Raw genomic sequence first — 17,174 nt, 5'->3', positions numbered from 1 at the left:
GCCTGGAATGGAGCGTACTCCACCATGTCCAAGGTGAATACCATGGATCCCAGAATATGCATTGCTGAGTGAACTGAGACTCAGCGACTGCGGAGTAATCTGTGCACTCGTTGTTGAAGTGTGGCGATCTTGTCCATTGTCAGGAAGATTCTCTACGCTTGAGAATCCAAAAGAGCCCCCAGATGAACCATTATTTGTGAATGGTCCAGGGAGGACTTTTTCCAGTTGATTAACCAGCCATGTCTCTGTAGGTAGGCAATGGTTATTAGAAGATGGCATTGAAGAACCTCTGGTGAGCGTGCTAAGAGCAAGAGGTCATCCAGGTATGGTAGCAGCCTGACTCCCTGACAACGCAGGTTGGCTGCCATGACTGCCATACTTTTGGTAAAGACCCGTGGTGCTGTAGAAAGTCCAAAGGGCAGAGCCTGAAATTGGAAATGTTGCTGTAGTACAGCAAACTGGAGATAACGCTGATGAGAGGGCGTTATAGGTATATGTACAGTAGGTAAGTATCCTGAACATCCAGAGAGACCATAAAGTCCCTCAGTTCCATAGCTAGTACTATAGAGCGCAGGGTTTCTTGGCACCCTGATAAATTTGTTTAGGGATTTGTGGATAGAACGATAAGACCCATTTGGTTTCTGCACCAGAAACGGTAGAATAATAACCATTCCCTCGCTGCAATAGTGGAACTGGAACTATTACCCCTGCTTGCAGCAAGGGCTGAATGTCCTTCTGGATAAGCAGTGCCCTGTTCGGGTTTGATGGAGGGCCTGTGTAGAAAAACTGGTGGGGTGGCCATCTTAGGAATGAGAGGGCGCACCCGTGAGAGACCACTTTTTGTTCCCAAGCATCTGTGGTGGTTTGACGCCAGCACTGGGCAAAGAAGTCGACCTTCTACTCTTGGGTCCCCAGGGGGAGGCCCGCCCAATCAGGCTGAAGGTTTGTCCTCAGATTTGGAAGCAGGACATCGGGTGGCCCAGGTCTTCTTGGTCCTGGGCTTAGCGGCCCTTGTGGAAGCAGATTTCCGAGGAAAGGACTGGCCCTTAGGCTTTCCATGGGGACGAAAGGAACTAAAGGATGTTGTTCGAGAGTTTTCAGTAGTTGCTGAGGTGCCAAAGTGGCTACAATTTTGTCTAAAAGGCCAAATAGGATCACCAGTGTAAGGTAATGATTCGAAGGCCTTTTTAGAGTCTGAATCCACCTCCCACGACCGTAGCCAAAGAGTGCGGTAGGCAGACACTGACGTAGTCGGTGCTCTAGAGGCCAGGAGACTAGCATCCAAGGTCGCTTCTCTGATATAGTAAGCTGCATCTCTTATGTGAGCTATATAAGACATCTGATCCCTAGAGGCCTCTAGGGAGAAAGACTATTCTAGGGCATCTGCCCAGCTCTCAATTGTTTTTACCACCCAGGCAATAGCCATGGTTGGGCGAGCAATGGCTCCTGAAAGGGAATACACAGATTTAAGGCCAGTTTCAATCTTTCTAGCCATAGGGTCCTTTAATGAGGAAGTTGTAGAGATAGGTAATGTGGAGTTTTTAATCAATTGCGTAAAATGGGAATCTACTGCTGGGGGAGCCTCCCATTTTGCGCAATGAGGTCAGGCGTTTTTGGACCTGAAACCTCCTGCAAGCGGCCACCCGCCTTACCTGTCCCCTGCGTCCGAGCTGCAGTCTGGGGTTCTCCGCGGGGCCGGCTAGCAAGGTTCCCGGAGCCCCGCCGAAAGTACCAAGCAATGCTATGGAATTGTGGTGCCCGGAGAGGTGATGGAGTGGCAGCACAGACGTCCTAAGGACAGTGATGCTGCAAGGCACTCAGTAATAAAGATAAATAAAATTAGAAATCATAAAAATAAAGCTTTGGGCTGCATAAGGCAGCCACTGTTATACATGGTGATCCCAGCTCCTGCCGGACACCATGCAAACTGATTGGCCTCAGGCTCAGGGGTGCGGTTTAGGGGGGAGGGACCGTTGCATCCTGACAGTTGAAAGCTTAACTGTTTGGAGTCCAGTCCTTATCCCCCACCTCTACCCAATGATATCCCTGTGGCTCCATATGGACCCTGAAGAAGAAAATATAATGGTCACTACGTACATAGAGGGATGTACTGTGAGGAGAGATGGTACATCACAGAGTGTAGGCACAGGCAGGTCACCACCATCACACACACACAGCAGCACATGAACACTTAACCTATAGCGATGCAATGAAATGTAATTCCTGAGTGACTATTACGCAGTTACCTTTAGTCCCATCATTGGTCAGACTGTCCGGCAATAACTCAGCGTCATCATACTCCAACATCTTGTTCTCCGGAGAGAAACCTAAGATACAGTCATACAGAAATGGTCACAGTCATGACGGCTGTATGCACACTATATCTACCAGCGGGCATGTAGGGGGAAGCAGTGCCGGCTGTACACCGGCCTGCACGTTACTGTAGTCTTATCGTTGTAACACTGCTCATGGTGTGACAAAAGATCAATATTATATAACATATACTATATTTACAGTTTTAATGTTTCTTACATGTTCTGGCGGCCCAGCACCCACCGCAGCCTACTGGCGGCCCAGCACCCACCGCAGCCTACTGGTGGCCCAGCACCCACCGCAGCCTACTGGTGGTTTTGGAAAAATTCTGGAGAGGAGTAGACTATATTACCACCTCTGGGGGGAGAGGGGAGGATGTTCTTAGCCTTGGAGAGTGATAAAGTACAACTATTCAGCTACTAACAGTCATGTTACAGGCAGTGTTTGAAAAATGACAGTTAGGAGCTGATTGGTTGGTACTTTATCTCTCTCCACGGCTTACTACATTCTCCCCCGGAACCATGGTGGACTTACAGTCTCCAAGCTCTGTCAACCCAGTGACTAAATACCAATTTAGATCTAGGCATGGTCATGGAACACTAAATGGGACCAACGTATCTGGTTACGGAAATTACTACAAATACACAATTGTACATAGAGAAGAAATAGAAATACCATCACAGAGGCTGCAGGGAAACTGACCCCAAATTCTTACCTGTAACAATGGGTGCACTCCTACAGAAAGTATATGTCACATTATAAAATAGCACTGGCACGGCAGCTCCACACTTTGCATCATTATAGGCTTGTTTTACTTTCATATATTGTTATTGCCGAGGGCTGTGGCGCAGACAATTGTGTTAGTGTGTAACATGTGATGGTACACAGAGCATTGTAGAGTAATATTTATTATTGCCCAGTGTCGTCCTGTCCTGGGCATTACCTGGCTCTGGTGTCACATGACGTCTCTCCTCCTCACTGCCCGTATAATAGTCCAGTCGCTGGTCAGGATCATCCAGGGAAACCGCTGCATAAACAATATACAGTTATGTTATTACCAAAGAGATGATTAAGTCACTTGGTTTATTTCCTAATATGTTGGATTTTGTGCTTATTTAGAAAATAGCGTCATTTAGGAGGTGTGGCCTATGGTAAAGCCGCGTGCTGGGTTATGGGGCGTCGGAGACCCTGTCTGCACCCGCCATGCATGCTCTTACAGGTAAACAAGACACATTGTTTCAACAACTTTCTTTAAGTGTAAAGGCGCATACACATGGGACTATTTGCTCTGTGAATTAAATCGTCCCGTGTGTTCCCGGCACTGACACTGAGCAGAAACACTGAACGAAATCAAGAACGATATCGCTCAGTGCCGGGCTCCCTCCCTCATCCCCGAACATGTTCAACCTGACATTATCGTCAGGTTGGACAGGAGGTTCGGGCGATGAACGATAACTACCAACTACAAACGGGAGCGCGGATTGGTAGTTATCGTTCATTGTTTTGGGGCAGAAACTGAACGATTGTTTGGACGACTGAATGATAACGATATGCAGGTCTGTAGTAATGTACTGTAGTGGTCCACAAACTTTCCTGAATCACAGTATCATCAGCTTTTCATTCATGTCAACACGAGACCAAAACAGTGGTGTCACAAGGGGGGTGCAGGCACCGAGGGGTGACACCAAGGTGCAGACTCCCCCTCAGTGACAGGAGCCGGGTGCTGCACTGTAGTATTAAGTGCGTCACTCGGCTCCTGACACTGTGAGGATAGTACGCACCTCCTGCAGTAAGAAGCACGGGACCACGGAAGGCTCGGGCTGAGAGGCCACCCCCCCTTCCCACATGGCCACACACCCCCTTCCCACATGGCCACACCCAGTTCCCACATGGTCACACCCTTTTTGGCACAGTGCCTCTCCGCACTGGGTAACACTACGGGGAGGGACGTCCCTGGAGCAAAAGCTTCTCATTGTAAAATTCTGCAACAATTATTAAAAGAAAAATTGTACTTACAGCACCCGTCAGCCATGGGTTCCGTTATGTGGCGAGGCACAGGGCTGCACTTCTCTTACCCGCATACAGTATGATTGGCAGCCACCAGCACTGGCTTTGCCGATCACATTTTCCAGAAATAATTGGATTTCTTAAACTTGTGGCTCCCAGGCCACAAGTTCAGCACAGGCAACATTAATGACCAAGCAAAGCATGCTGGGATGTGGCATACTAAGCACGCAGGTGTCGGGCGTTGTCCATACTGGTAATGAATGAACAATCAATCACTTAACACCTGGCCGCAGAACAAAGTCAGAATAGCAGCCCCTCTGGCAGGATCCAGAACTGCAGCTCATATATTAGGAGGCCTGGTGACCCCTAATGGGGGGGAAACATACTGCCAGGAAACATGGCAAAACAGATCACAGTTCAGAGACTAAAGCTGGCCACACACTAGACCAACTTACATCCAACCAGCCAACTTGTTGATTGGTTGGAATGAAAATCTGGTAAGGAATTGGAGTAAATGACAATCAGCAATTTGCTCCTAAATGCCAGAAAACAGATGAAAATGGCGTCAGACAAGTTTGTTGAATGTTTGATCCAAACAATTTGTTCAAACAACAGTTTTTGTCCATTTTCTGGTATTTAGGAGCAAATTGCTGATCATCAGTTACTCCCATACGTTACCAGATTTTCATTAAAACCAATCAACTAGTTGGCTGGTTGGATGTAAGTTGGTCTAGTGTGTGGCTAGCTTAAGGCTAGCCGCAAGCACCTGCAATCTTAAAAACACCTGGAGCATACTTGGGGACCCCCTGGAGTCTATTTCGCAGTATTTTTAGTTTGTACCCCAACTTTTGTTTTTTTCACCCCCAAAATGAAAGTACTTTTTTTGGGGATGTCTTTGGAATTGAATATGGCGATAAGTTTTCGCTATGCGAAATGACGTCACTGGCGAAACTTTTTTGCCTAAAACGGCTTTTCGCACCTAATTGAATACCCCCCTAATACGAATATAAGGGGCACTGTAGAAGCTTAAATTTACTGAATGAAATATGAATATAAAGTGTGAATTTTGGGTCCATCACAGTAGAACATACTGTACCAGATTTTTGTGACAAGCTGTCATGATATTTCAGCATTCTTAAATCAATCTCCTCATATACATGCTCATGGGATGCCACGGGATGCGTGTTCCTGAGGACTGAGAAACACATGTCATTACCTGCAAATAAACCTTCCATGGAATTTTATTGTATAATAAAAATGTGGCAAAACATGTTCTTTAAATCCATGTCAATGAGTCCGTACAGAGGCCGGTATCCTATAATGTCACTGAGTAACTTATGTACATGTCACTTTCTCAGCTTCTCTTTTATTTGACCCCACCTAAGCTCAGTGAAAATTATTTCTGTCACGAATGTATCAGCTAATGTATCAGCTTACTCCCCATCCGCTGACCCTGTGACACTGCTCCATGTTCCCCACCACACAATGGGGACAGAAGACTTTTATTCCAGAGACTGTATTTATCTAAAGCTTTTCTCATTGCAAAATCAGGAGTAGCGCTGATGATGTGGAGACGAGTTTTATGTTGGAAATGATATATGTGCAGGTGTTCAGGGCTGCCATCAGAAATTGCGGGGCCCGGTACTGACAAGATAGGCAGGGCCCCCTGGGGGTGGAGGGGGGCAGAGGTTGGCGGAGCTACACTGAGGGGATCAATTGGTGCCTTTAAGAATTCACAGACTTTGCGCTGTGGTTGGTGTTAGATTGACATGCTAATATATATATATATATATTGCACTGAAAAGGCTGAATCTACAGAAAAAGCTAGAAGAAGGGTAGAACACAGGACAGGGAAGGCTGGCTGGATGGGGGGAGGCACAGTGTATGGAAGGCTGGCTGACTAGGGGGCACAGGGAAGGCTGGCTGGACTAGAGTGGGAGGCACAGGGCAGAAAAGGCTGACGGGACTGGGCAGAGAAGGCTGGCTGACTAGGGAGGCATGGAAGGCTGACTGAACTAGGGGGGGAGGCACAGGGCAGGGAAGGCTGGCTGATAATGGGGGAGACAGGGAAGGCTGTCTGACTGGGGGGACAGGGAGGGCTGGCTTAACCAGTGGGTAGAAGACTTGCTGACTAGGGAGGTATAGGGAAGGCTGGCTGTCTAGGGAGAAAGCACAGGGCAACAAAGGCTGTAACAGAGGAGGGGGGGGCAAGGCAGAGAAGGCTGTCTGAAACAGCGGGTGGACAGGGACGGCTGGCTGCAACAGAGGGGAGAGCACATGGCAAGGTGAGGGAGTACCTGTTTTTCATGGACTTTTCAGCAGGCTGCGCTGGTGCAGCCAGCCAGGTACATTTAGCGCTGACTGCTTTTCAGAGATGGGGGCCCGGGTGGCAGCGGTGCTGCAACGGCAGCCAGGAGCATCAGTCCAGGAGAGCTTCTAAACAGCTCTGATGGCATTTCAAAAGCCGGCTGCGAGCCAATCACAGCTCCCGGACCAGCAGCCAATCAGGAGCAGCCGCTCCTGATTGGCTACCGTTCCGCGATCACAGGCTGGTTCGTGGCCGCAGGCGTTGAATGTATGTAGTTCTATGAACTTGCCTTGCATCCCCTGTCTGCCAGTGTGTGTAGCACTGCTGCAACCCGGGCCCCACTCTCTATCTCTTTCCTCCGGGCCCGGGACTTGAGGCCCGGCGGTCCCCCCATGATGGCGGCCCTGCAGGTGTTGATATTGCAGAGTTATATAGACACACCAGCGGATGACTAAAACTAACCAGTGGCGTTGGTTTATTGATAGATATCAGGTACAGTTGTACTCACTGTTACATGCACACTGGTGATGGAGCGGGGTTCTATAAAGCTCACAGCTGGTGAGTGCATGCTGAAAATGGGTAGTGGTGCAGGGATGCTTTACAGCAGATAATTAACTGGGTCTTTCAAAGGAGCTAAGTAGGAGATCTGTCTCCCACCATGTCACTTTACACGATAAAAATAAGATGAGTCCTGCACATGCTCAGTAGTGAACTCGGTGGCCATCTTGGGATAGGGCATGAAGCTTCCTTGGAGGGATAGGAAGACTGGATAGGGCATGAAGCCTCCTTGGAGGGATAGGAAGACTAGTGCACTCCTCTTTCAACATTTTAGGGGTTTAATATCCTTTTTCATTTTAACATAGATATTTTAGTAACATTACATTGTGATGTCAGCTTCCGGCATGTTATACACAGCAAAGGTTGGTGCCATATAACATGTGTAGTAAGAGGACACTAAGGGGTAAATTTATTAAAGTGAGCGTTTTTAGAATTGGAGATGTTGCTGATAGCAACCAATCAGACTGTACTTAACATTTAACTAGCACCTTCTAGAACAGTGTTTTTCAACCACTGTGCCGTGGCACACTAGTGTGCCGCAAGCGGTTTTCAAGTGTGCCGCGGCGGTCAGCTCAGTGCACTTGTGTTTTATTCCTGTGGAGGCGAATGTAGTGTTTTATTCCTGTGGAGGCCAATGTAGTGTTTTATTCCTGTGGAGGCAAATGTAGTGTGTTTTATTCCTGTGGAGGTCAATGTGTGTATATATTTTTATGTGGGAGCCAATGTGTATGTTTTTTCATTGGTCACGCACACCGTATAGCCGTTTAGTGTGCCTCGAATTGAAAAGGTTGAAAATCACTGTTCTAGAAGAGAATACCTAGAATCTGATTAGTTGCTATGGGCAACATCTCCACTTCTAAAAACTCTCACTTTAGTAAATTTACCCCTAAGGGCGGATGCTGATATTCACGCAAAGGGAAAATGGTTTTCCTTCTGTTCATGTCTCCTGATTGATAGCGCACAGAGATGCAGAACATATTTGGTCATAGGGTTTGTGGAATTTAGTGGTCATTCCTGGGAGGTAACAGGGGGGTGGCTGAGCAGACGTGGGCATGTTACTGTAAGTGGCTGCATCCAAATACACACAGCTGCTCGCACAGGCGGTCATAGTCACACAGAGAAAATGCTATAGTGCTGGTGCAAATTTCCATGCTGCGTCTAACGGTGCACAGATGGCGCGTATGATGGTTTGATGGTGTGTCTAAAGGTGCACTGATGGCGCGTATGATGGTTTGATGGTGTGTCTAACGGTGCACAGATGGCGCGTATGATGGTTTGATGGTGTATCTAACGGTGCACAGATGGCGCGTATGATAGTTTGATGGTTGCGTCTTAAGGTGCACTGATGAGGCATGTAACGGTGCACTGATGGGGCATCTAACGGTGCACTGATGGGGCATCTAACGGTGCACTGATGGGGCATCTAACGGTGCACTGATGGGGCATCTAACGGTGCACTGATGGGGCATCTAACGGTGCACTGATGGGGCATCTAACGGTGCACTGATGGGGCATCTAACGGTGCACTGATGGGGCATCTAACGGTGCACTGATGGGGCATCTAACGGTGCACTGATGGGGCATCTCTGATGGGGCGTCTAACGGTGCACTGATGGGGCGTCTAACGGTGCACTGATGGGGCGTCTAACGGTGCACTGATGGGGCGTCTAACGGTGCACTGATGGGGCGTCTAACGGTGCACTGATGGGGCGTCTAACGGTGCACTGATGGGGCGTCTAACGGTGCACTGATGGGGCGTCTAACGGTGCACTGATGGGGCGTCTAACGGTGCACTGATGGGGCGTCTAGCGGTGCACTGATGGGGCGTCTAACGGTGCACTGATGGGGCGTCTAACGGTGCACTGATGGGGCGTCTAACGGTGCACTGATGGGGCGTCTAACGGTGCACTGATGGGGCGTCTAACGGTGCACTGATGGCACGTCCCAGTATTAAGGAAATCTGCCATGGCATTAGCATAAGACGCGGCTGCGGCAAAAGGCCCAGCCATGACCGTATCTGCGTGCAACTCTGACCTAGGCCCTAAAAGGAAGATTATCTGCCCTTGACCTTACAGGGCTGAACCTGAGCTGGACACGAGACCAAATGCGGCTGGATCCTGCGGATATTTGTAAGCAGAGAATGCTCCGCACCCTGCAAACGGACACGTATGGGGACTGAAAGTGGTCTGTCTGGCAACATATCACTCTCTCCATGAGATGGGGCTTTCTGGCGATTACATGGAGCTGACCTGTCTTGTGAGATTGTTATAGGAGTGTCCTGGGCTTCTATGCTCACTAGGAGGGTGCAATGGATTTTTGACACCCAGAATGTGGGGGGTGCAGACCCAGGCACTAACTATGACGGCGGTACTGGCTGCAGATGGGAAAACAGTGGGAAGCGCGGCCATGAAAATGTGCAGCTGATTACATGCTGTCCAGAACACGAGATTCTTTTATTAAATCTGAGTTCCGCACTGACAGCAGACCCGACCGGGAATCTGTTCTACTCGGATTGAAATGTGAACATACCCGAACTTAGGGGTTCCGAGTCAAATCGAGTCCCAGTTCGGAATCCGCTGTCAGTACGGAACTCATATATAAAAACCCAAATTGGGTTTTGGATTGCATGTAAACAGGTCCAAATGACATGATTTTAGCTGTTTTTATTGATTATTTTATTGATTTTTAAGGAATCCAAAACCAAACCAAAACCAAATCCAAACCAAAACACTTGAGGATGGTTTGGCCAAAACCAAAACCCGATGATGAATTGCAACCAAAACCAAAACAAGGGGTCCGCGCACATCTCTTCTTAAATCAAGCTGGTGCTGCAGGTGGGCACATTGGGTGCCCAGTATGGGTGTGAGGAGGTGTGTGGGTAGAATAACATAGAAGTATTGTCACATGTATATTTGATACTAAAATATATAAATAAAGCATCATACATTAAAAAATGTAAGAAAATGTTAAATTTTGTCAAAATTTATGAAAGAGTAAATTTAGAATTCACTAAAAATAAAAGTGGGAGATGAGCAGAAGGTGCCGGGTCTGTAAGGGGTGGTTACATAATATCACCAATACCGTACTCACCCTTTTTATATCTCTTTATATATTTTACCAGAATCCAGACAACAATTACCCCAACAATAAGAAACACGAACACAAGGAGGAGCACAAGGAGAACCTGTGGAACATGTGTCTGGGGTGGAACCGTTGTGCGCTGCCCTGAAACCAGATAAACAGAACATGGCGTCAGGTGGCTGCTGCACACACAACTGATAGCACTACTATTGCTGAGAGACCACAGAGCAAGGCTTCATGGGGAATGACACATTTTCTAGACACATCAGTTTTCCTGACAGTGACCCTATTGTAGAATACTGTAAGGATTCTGGCCCTGATGCAGAGCCAGACGCTCTGTAAGAGCGCTCGCTCTGAATCAGGGCGTCTTTTTTTTTTTTTTTTTTTTAGAGGGCCTCCTGGCCACTCGCATAGCTGTGGGTGACCACCCACAGCTATAGCGAGCGGCCAGGTTGATAGTCGCGGTGGTCAAGACCATCGCGACCATTGGGCTTGCGACGAGACCCTTGTGGTAGGGTCTCGTGGCCGCAAGCCCCAGAGAGACTAACAGAGCCGAAATCTCTCCCACTGACATCACTCGTGATGTCAGTGGGGTCACCCCCAAACGGCAGGCGTTCACATAGGAACGCCTCCGTTTGGCCGGTCACGCCCCCGGCCCGCCCACCAAAGGGGGCGAGCTGTCACTCAACATCGACAGCTCGCCCCCTTTGGTGCGAGACCCGGAGCGACGGATTGCCCGTCGCTAGCCAGGTCTCGCGCATGCGCACGACGGAGCCGGCTCAGTCGTGCGCATTCGCTGTGGGCCATCATCGACCATCGGGTCTGAATCAGGCCCTCTGTCCTAATGGTATATTGCCCATAGCAGTGACAACAATAGCTTGTGAGAAGGAGAGTATTCAAAGACACTGCCTGGTAATGATACACAAAATCTCTGGTATGAGAACCTATAAATACCTTTGGTTAAGTCATCCGGGCTCTTATTTTGGAAACATTGCCCCAAAGCTGTCTCATGCTCATGTATCAGCAACCTTGCCAATACCAATCCACCCCCCTTCACTCTCGTTCTCCTGCACTCTCTGGAATGCCAGGTCTCTATGTAGCAAACTAACCCCCACCCGTAACCTCTTGCCTTCCAGCTCCCTGGTCAGTTTGTTGGTTCCTGTGTTGGGGGTGCTTGCTAATTTTATTGTTGGCAGGTTATCATACTGGCATGGAGCATCATTCAATCTCCCATGGGAGCAAATATGAACCTGCCTGGATGGAGTGGGAGCATGTTTGTTGCTAGGCTCTAAAGGTAAGTACTGGTATAAGCAGGTGTGGCCTTTTATGTGTGGCCTCTAGGTAGCTGCCATGCGGTGTGGTTGCTGAACAGGTTGCTGGTATTTCTGTCTTCATGCACATCGGGAGGTTACAAAGAGTTTCCAGGGTCGGAAACTTCTACAGATGCTTCCTGCCCCAATGACTGTAGGTGTCCTATTTGTCTTGGTTACTTCTATGTTTGTATCACTAGTTAATGGGGTACGCTACTCCACTTATGAATAGTTACCATTTTATTTAGCCACTGCAATAGCACTCCATGGGGCTTTTCATGCTGCTGAGTAAGTAGCACCACTGAAGACAGCACCATCCCTACTGCCGTGCTCTGATGTCCTGGGTCACAAAAACTCCATTTCATGTAGGATACGGTGCTTGAAAACTGTCCAGTTGGGTAAATGTTGGATCTGGTTTTGCTGTCTTGGGCGTATATCAAGTGTCTTTCTGTGGCGGAGCCTGGTTGTTCCTCACTGGAAGCTCTACAGTCTACCAATTATGGATGGTCTTTAAGCACTTTATCCTGGCAATCTGTCTTCCCCCTCCAGGGTTTGGTGGACACTCCTCTCGGATTGGCGCCTCTACATCTACTGGGTCAGGGTCATTTCCGGTTCCTGAGGTAAAAATGCTGCAAGTCTGACAGTTATAAGCACTACATCTGATTAGGGGAATAACTCTCCATAGTATGGGGCTTCAGCTGCTCATCACCATCCAAGGGGGTTCCTCGAGGGACTTTGTCCTGATTTTCCTGACTAGGAGTGTGATTGGCTATTGGCATGCTGGCAGGTTATCTGGATTTTTGTATTTGTTGCACCTAAAGTTTTCCTGTATTGTTTACAGGCAGAAGAATAGATGGTAAATCTATTTGGGCTATTGGTAGGGTCACCAGATTATCCCTTTAAAAGAGAACAAATATAAATTACCCAGATTCTGTGGCTGATTAAAACCAAGTGAAAACAAGAGATATGGTAAGAACTTACCTTTGTTATCTCTGTTTCTACGAAGTCCATAGGGTCCACAGGGTTGACCTTGGGGTATAGCTGGATCTGGATCCACGGGCACCACGCAGTTAAAGCTTTCACTGCTCACAGGATGCACTTGGGTCCGTCCTCCTCTATACCCCGCCCCCGGCCACAGGCACCTCAGTTGGTAAGCAGCCAAGGCCGGAGGAGGAGACTAAACAGAGAGAAGGAAGACTGGAACACACAAGAAACCATACTCACAGAAATGGGAGACGGAAAAACGGTGACCAGCCACACAGCCCATTTGAAGCCAGGAGCGTCAGGGCGGGCGCCCTGTGGACCCTATGGACTTTGTAGAAACAGAGATAACAAAGGTAAGTTCTTAACATATCTCTTGTTTTCTACTTCAGGGTCCATAGGGGGTCCACAGGGTTGACCTTGGGGATGTCCCAAAGCAGTTCAACTAAGGGCGGGGACGCTCCTGAGCAGAAAAGAGAATCCTACGCCCGAAGGAGGCATCCTGAGAGGCAAAGGTGTCAAACGCATAAAACCTCAAAAATGTCTGAATGGAAGACCAAGTGGCCGCCTTGCACAGCTGAACAGCGGAGGCACCACGTCTAGCAGCCCAAGAAGGACCCACAGACCGAGTGGAATGAGCCTTAACAGAGGCCGGAACAGGTAAGCGTTCCTGTATATAAGCCTCCCTAATAACAGAACAAAGCCAACGGGCTAACGTTTGTTTGTTGGCAGGCCAACCCCTCTTATGAAAACCAAAGAGGACAAACAAGGAATCGGACTTTCTAACCGAAGCAGTCCGATCAACATAAATTTGTAGAGCACGGACAACATCCAATGAAGCCTCACCAGCTGAAAGATCAGGTGACTGAAAAGCTGGCACCACCAGTTCCTGATTAATGTGGAACTTAGAGACAACTTTAGGCAAAAACTCAGGACGAGTGCGAAGCACTGCTCTGTCCTGGTGAAAAATTAAGAAGGGGGGACTACAGGAAAGCGCCCCTAACTCAGATACCCTCCTGGCCGAAGCAATTGCCAGGAGAAACACCGTTTTTAGTGTTAACCACTTGAGGTCAATAGACTCAAGAGGTTCAAAAGGAGGTCCCTGCAGGACCCGAAGAACCACCGCCAAGTCCCATGGAGCCACAGGAGGCACAAAGGGAGGTTGAATCCGGAGCACACCTTGGAAAAAGGTGTGAACATCAGGCAAGGTATCGATCCGTCGTTGGAACCAAACAGACAGAGCCGACACATGAACCTTCAGGGAAGCAAGACGTAAGCCCAGATCAAGACCGGACTGTAGAAATGCCAAAATCCTAGAAACCCTGAACACCTGAGGATCAAAGTTTCTGGACTCACACCACTGAAAGTAAGTGTGCCACACCCTGTGGTAAATCCGTGCCGAAGCAGGCCTACGCGCCCTCAGCATGGTACCGATGACAGAGGTAGAAAAACCCCGGGACCTTAAGACGGCTGTCTCAAGAGCCACGCCGTCAAAGACAGCCGACCCAGATTCGGGTAAAGGCAGGGCCCCTGAGACAGCAGGTCCCGACGCTGAGGCAGAAGGAACGGGGCGTCTACGGACAAGCTCCTGAGATTGGAGTACCAAGGACGTCTGGGCCACGCTGGAGCCACCAGAAGAAACGTGCCCCCGTCCTGTTTGATTTTTCTGAGCACCCGAGGCAGCAGGGAGATCAGAGGGAACAGGTACACTAGGTGAAACGTCCATTTCACAGACAGCGCGTCCACTAGGCTTGCACCTGCATCTCTTGTCCTTGAGCCGTACACGGGCAACTTGCAGTTGTGACGGGAGGCCATCAGGTCCAACTCCGGCAGTCCCCATTTGTCCACGAGAAGTGGAAATACCTCTGGGTGAGGTGACCATTCCCCGGGATGCACGTCGTGACGGCTGAGGAAGTCCGCCTCCCAATTGAGGACTCCCGGGATGAAGACTGCCGAGATCGTCGGAATGTGGCACTCCGCCCAAGCCAAGATCTGAGACACCTCCGACATCGCAGCTCGACTGCGAGTCCCTCCCTGGTGATTTATGTACGCCACTGTGGTGGCGTTGTCCGATTGCACCTGAACTGCTCTTCCGTGAAGAACGATGCCTGATGACAGTAGAGCACGGTACACTGCCCGCAGCTCTAGAACGTTTATGGGAAGGATGGCTTCCTCCGCCGACCAACGGCCCTGAAGAGACAACGAGCATGTCACTGCCCCCCAGCCCCGGAGACTGGCATCTGTCGTGAGCAGAACCCAGTCCGGGATCCAAAAGGGGCGGCCCTGGATGAGATGAGCTGACTGAAGCCACCACGCCAGAGACCGGCGCACTTCCGGGGACAACACCGGCATCTGGGATTGGATCCGGTGAGGTAACCCGTTCCATTCCGATAGAATCTGCCCCTGCAGGGGCCTGGAATGGAACTGGGCAATTTCCACCATGTCGAATGCCGACACCATGGACCCCAGGACTCTCATTGCCAAATGGACCGACACCCTGCCACTGCTCAGGCAACTGTGTATCCTCAGTTGTAGGGAGGACACCTTTTCCGGAGTCAAGAAAATCCTTTGTTGACAAGAATCCAGAAGTGCTCCCAGATGGACCATCCATTGAGATGGGACCAGAGAGGACTTCCTCCAATTTATCAACCACCCATGCGCCTGAAGACAAACAATGGTCAGGTGGAGATGTCGAAGAAGCACCTCCGGGGAGCTTGCCAGCAGCAGAAGATCATCCAGGTACGGCAACAGTCATATACCCTGACCCCGAAGGTGGGCAGCCATAACTGCCATCACCTTGGTGAACACCCTCGGAGCCGTGGAAAGGCCGGAAGGCAACGCCCGAAATTGGTAGTGATGGTTCAGGATAGCAAACCTCAGATACCGCTGATGTGCCGGTGCTATGGGCACATGGAGATAGGCGTCCTGGATATCGAGGGAGACCATATAATCCCCGGGTTCCATCGCCAGAATGATGGAACGTAACTTTTCCATCCTGAACCTGGGAACTCTGAGGTATCTGTTCAGAGACTTCAAATTCAGGATAGGGCGATGAGAACCATTGGATTTCGGCAACAGAAACAGAGTAGAATAGTACCCCGTCCCGCGCCGAGACTGCGGAACGGGAACAATGACCCCTGCTTGTAGCAAGGATTCTATAGCTACCTGAATCTGGCCAGCTTTGGTCTTGTCCAGAGAAGGACTTGTGCAGAAAAACTGGTGGGGCGGCCTGAACCGAAAAGACAGGGCGTACCCCTGAGAGACTACTTCTCGAACCCAGGCATCCGTGGTGGTATTGTGCCAACACTGGGTGAATTGGAGAAGTCGGCCTCCCACTCTGGGTTCCCCCAGAGAGATGCCCGTCCCATCAGGCAGCAGGCTTATCCTCCTGCTTGGAAGAAGGGCGCCGAGCACTCCATGCCTGCTTCTTGGGCTTGGGTGCGGCCTTGGTCGCCGAATGTCTCGGGAAGGACTGGCCCTTGGCCTTACCCTGAACCCGCAATATTTGCGGAATACCCGGGGAATGGGGGATGGTGGGCTGAGGCAACGCCCTAGAAGGGGCCGCTGATGGGACCGATAACCGGTCCGCAATAGACGCCAGCACCTGTGAAAACATCGCCCAAGGAGGGTCCTGTGACACAGGGGGGTTGGAGGGGCCCGGTACCAGCTGGCACCGCCCGCACAGACCATCTTGAGATAAGTCCTCCCCATCAACTCCAGCAGCACAGCGTCTACAGGAAAATAGCACAGGAGCCAAGGAGCGCTCAGTCTCATCAGACATGATACCGTAAATAAACAAGAAATACGTATCACCAGAGGAATTACGGTTTTAACACCTGCGCACTCACCAGTATGCGACACAACAGCCCAGATATGGTACTGTGTAGCACACAACAGTATGTGACTGACCCCACAAATACGTGATTTATATAAGTGAGGGTATCAGAAAAGCGCCCTTCCCCCACACACCTGCGGGCCGTAGGAAAGGGATACTTATAAGCTGACAGTAAGGAGAATAAGTCACAGACAGGCAGCACTAGCAATAGTCACATACAATGCAGAAAAGTTAGTACTCACTGCACCTTTCACTACAATCAACCGCCCAGATTCAGTGTCTGGGAGGGCTATAGTGCTGTGTACACTGTCCTTTAGCAGGAGAGAGGTACACAGGGGGACCGGTCCTCTTGATACCGCCTGGGAGTCTGCGATGCCTGCCAGTGAAGATGGCCGCCGGAGACCTCAGAGGAGGAGTGGCCGAGAGATAAGAGCAGCTCAGCGACGCCAGACTGCTAGTTGAAAGGCGCGCTGAGCTGAGGAGCCGCTAGACAGGGAAGGCTGCCTCTCCTGGTTAGCAATTAACCCCCGGGTTGCCGGTCCCACTACCAGCCTGTTACCCTGGTGGTCTAGCGGACACGCGGGGTATTCCTCTATAGAGGGGGAGCCCGCCGCTGCCGCTAGCACCTCCGGTTTGTCCCCAGAGACCGGAGGCTTCTGACTGCATATAAAGTATCCGCGGGCCGTGATCCCCGTCGCGTCTGGCAGCAGTCAAGGGAGTCCCCAGAGCCCGGCTAGTACAGGCTCTGGGGTCCCGCCGCCATCCCCAGAGCTGTACTGAC

At 50.0% G+C, this 17,174-nt stretch overlaps 1 protein-coding gene across 1 annotated transcript in view; it reads right to left on the bottom strand.

Moving 5' to 3' along the window:
* The window catches only part of LOC148506097 (uncharacterized), a 205,770-nt gene that overhangs the window by 51,230 nt on the left and 137,366 nt on the right, over positions 1 to 17,174 (bottom strand). The window contains 4 exon segments of the mRNA XM_088447270.1: positions 2,247 to 2,327; positions 3,257 to 3,340; positions 5,417 to 5,515; positions 10,277 to 10,411. Of these exon segments, the coding sequence (XP_088303396.1) occupies positions 2,247 to 2,327; positions 3,257 to 3,340; positions 5,417 to 5,515; positions 10,277 to 10,411 (399 nt within the window).

The sequence above is a fragment of the Taudactylus pleione genome, unplaced genomic scaffold (genome assembly GCF_031769625.1).
Source record: "Taudactylus pleione unplaced genomic scaffold, aTauple2 ptg000427l, whole genome shotgun sequence".
In the NCBI taxonomy this organism is placed as follows: domain Eukaryota; kingdom Metazoa; phylum Chordata; class Amphibia; order Anura; family Myobatrachidae; genus Taudactylus; species Taudactylus pleione.
This window is presented reverse-complemented; position numbering and strand designations above follow the sequence as displayed.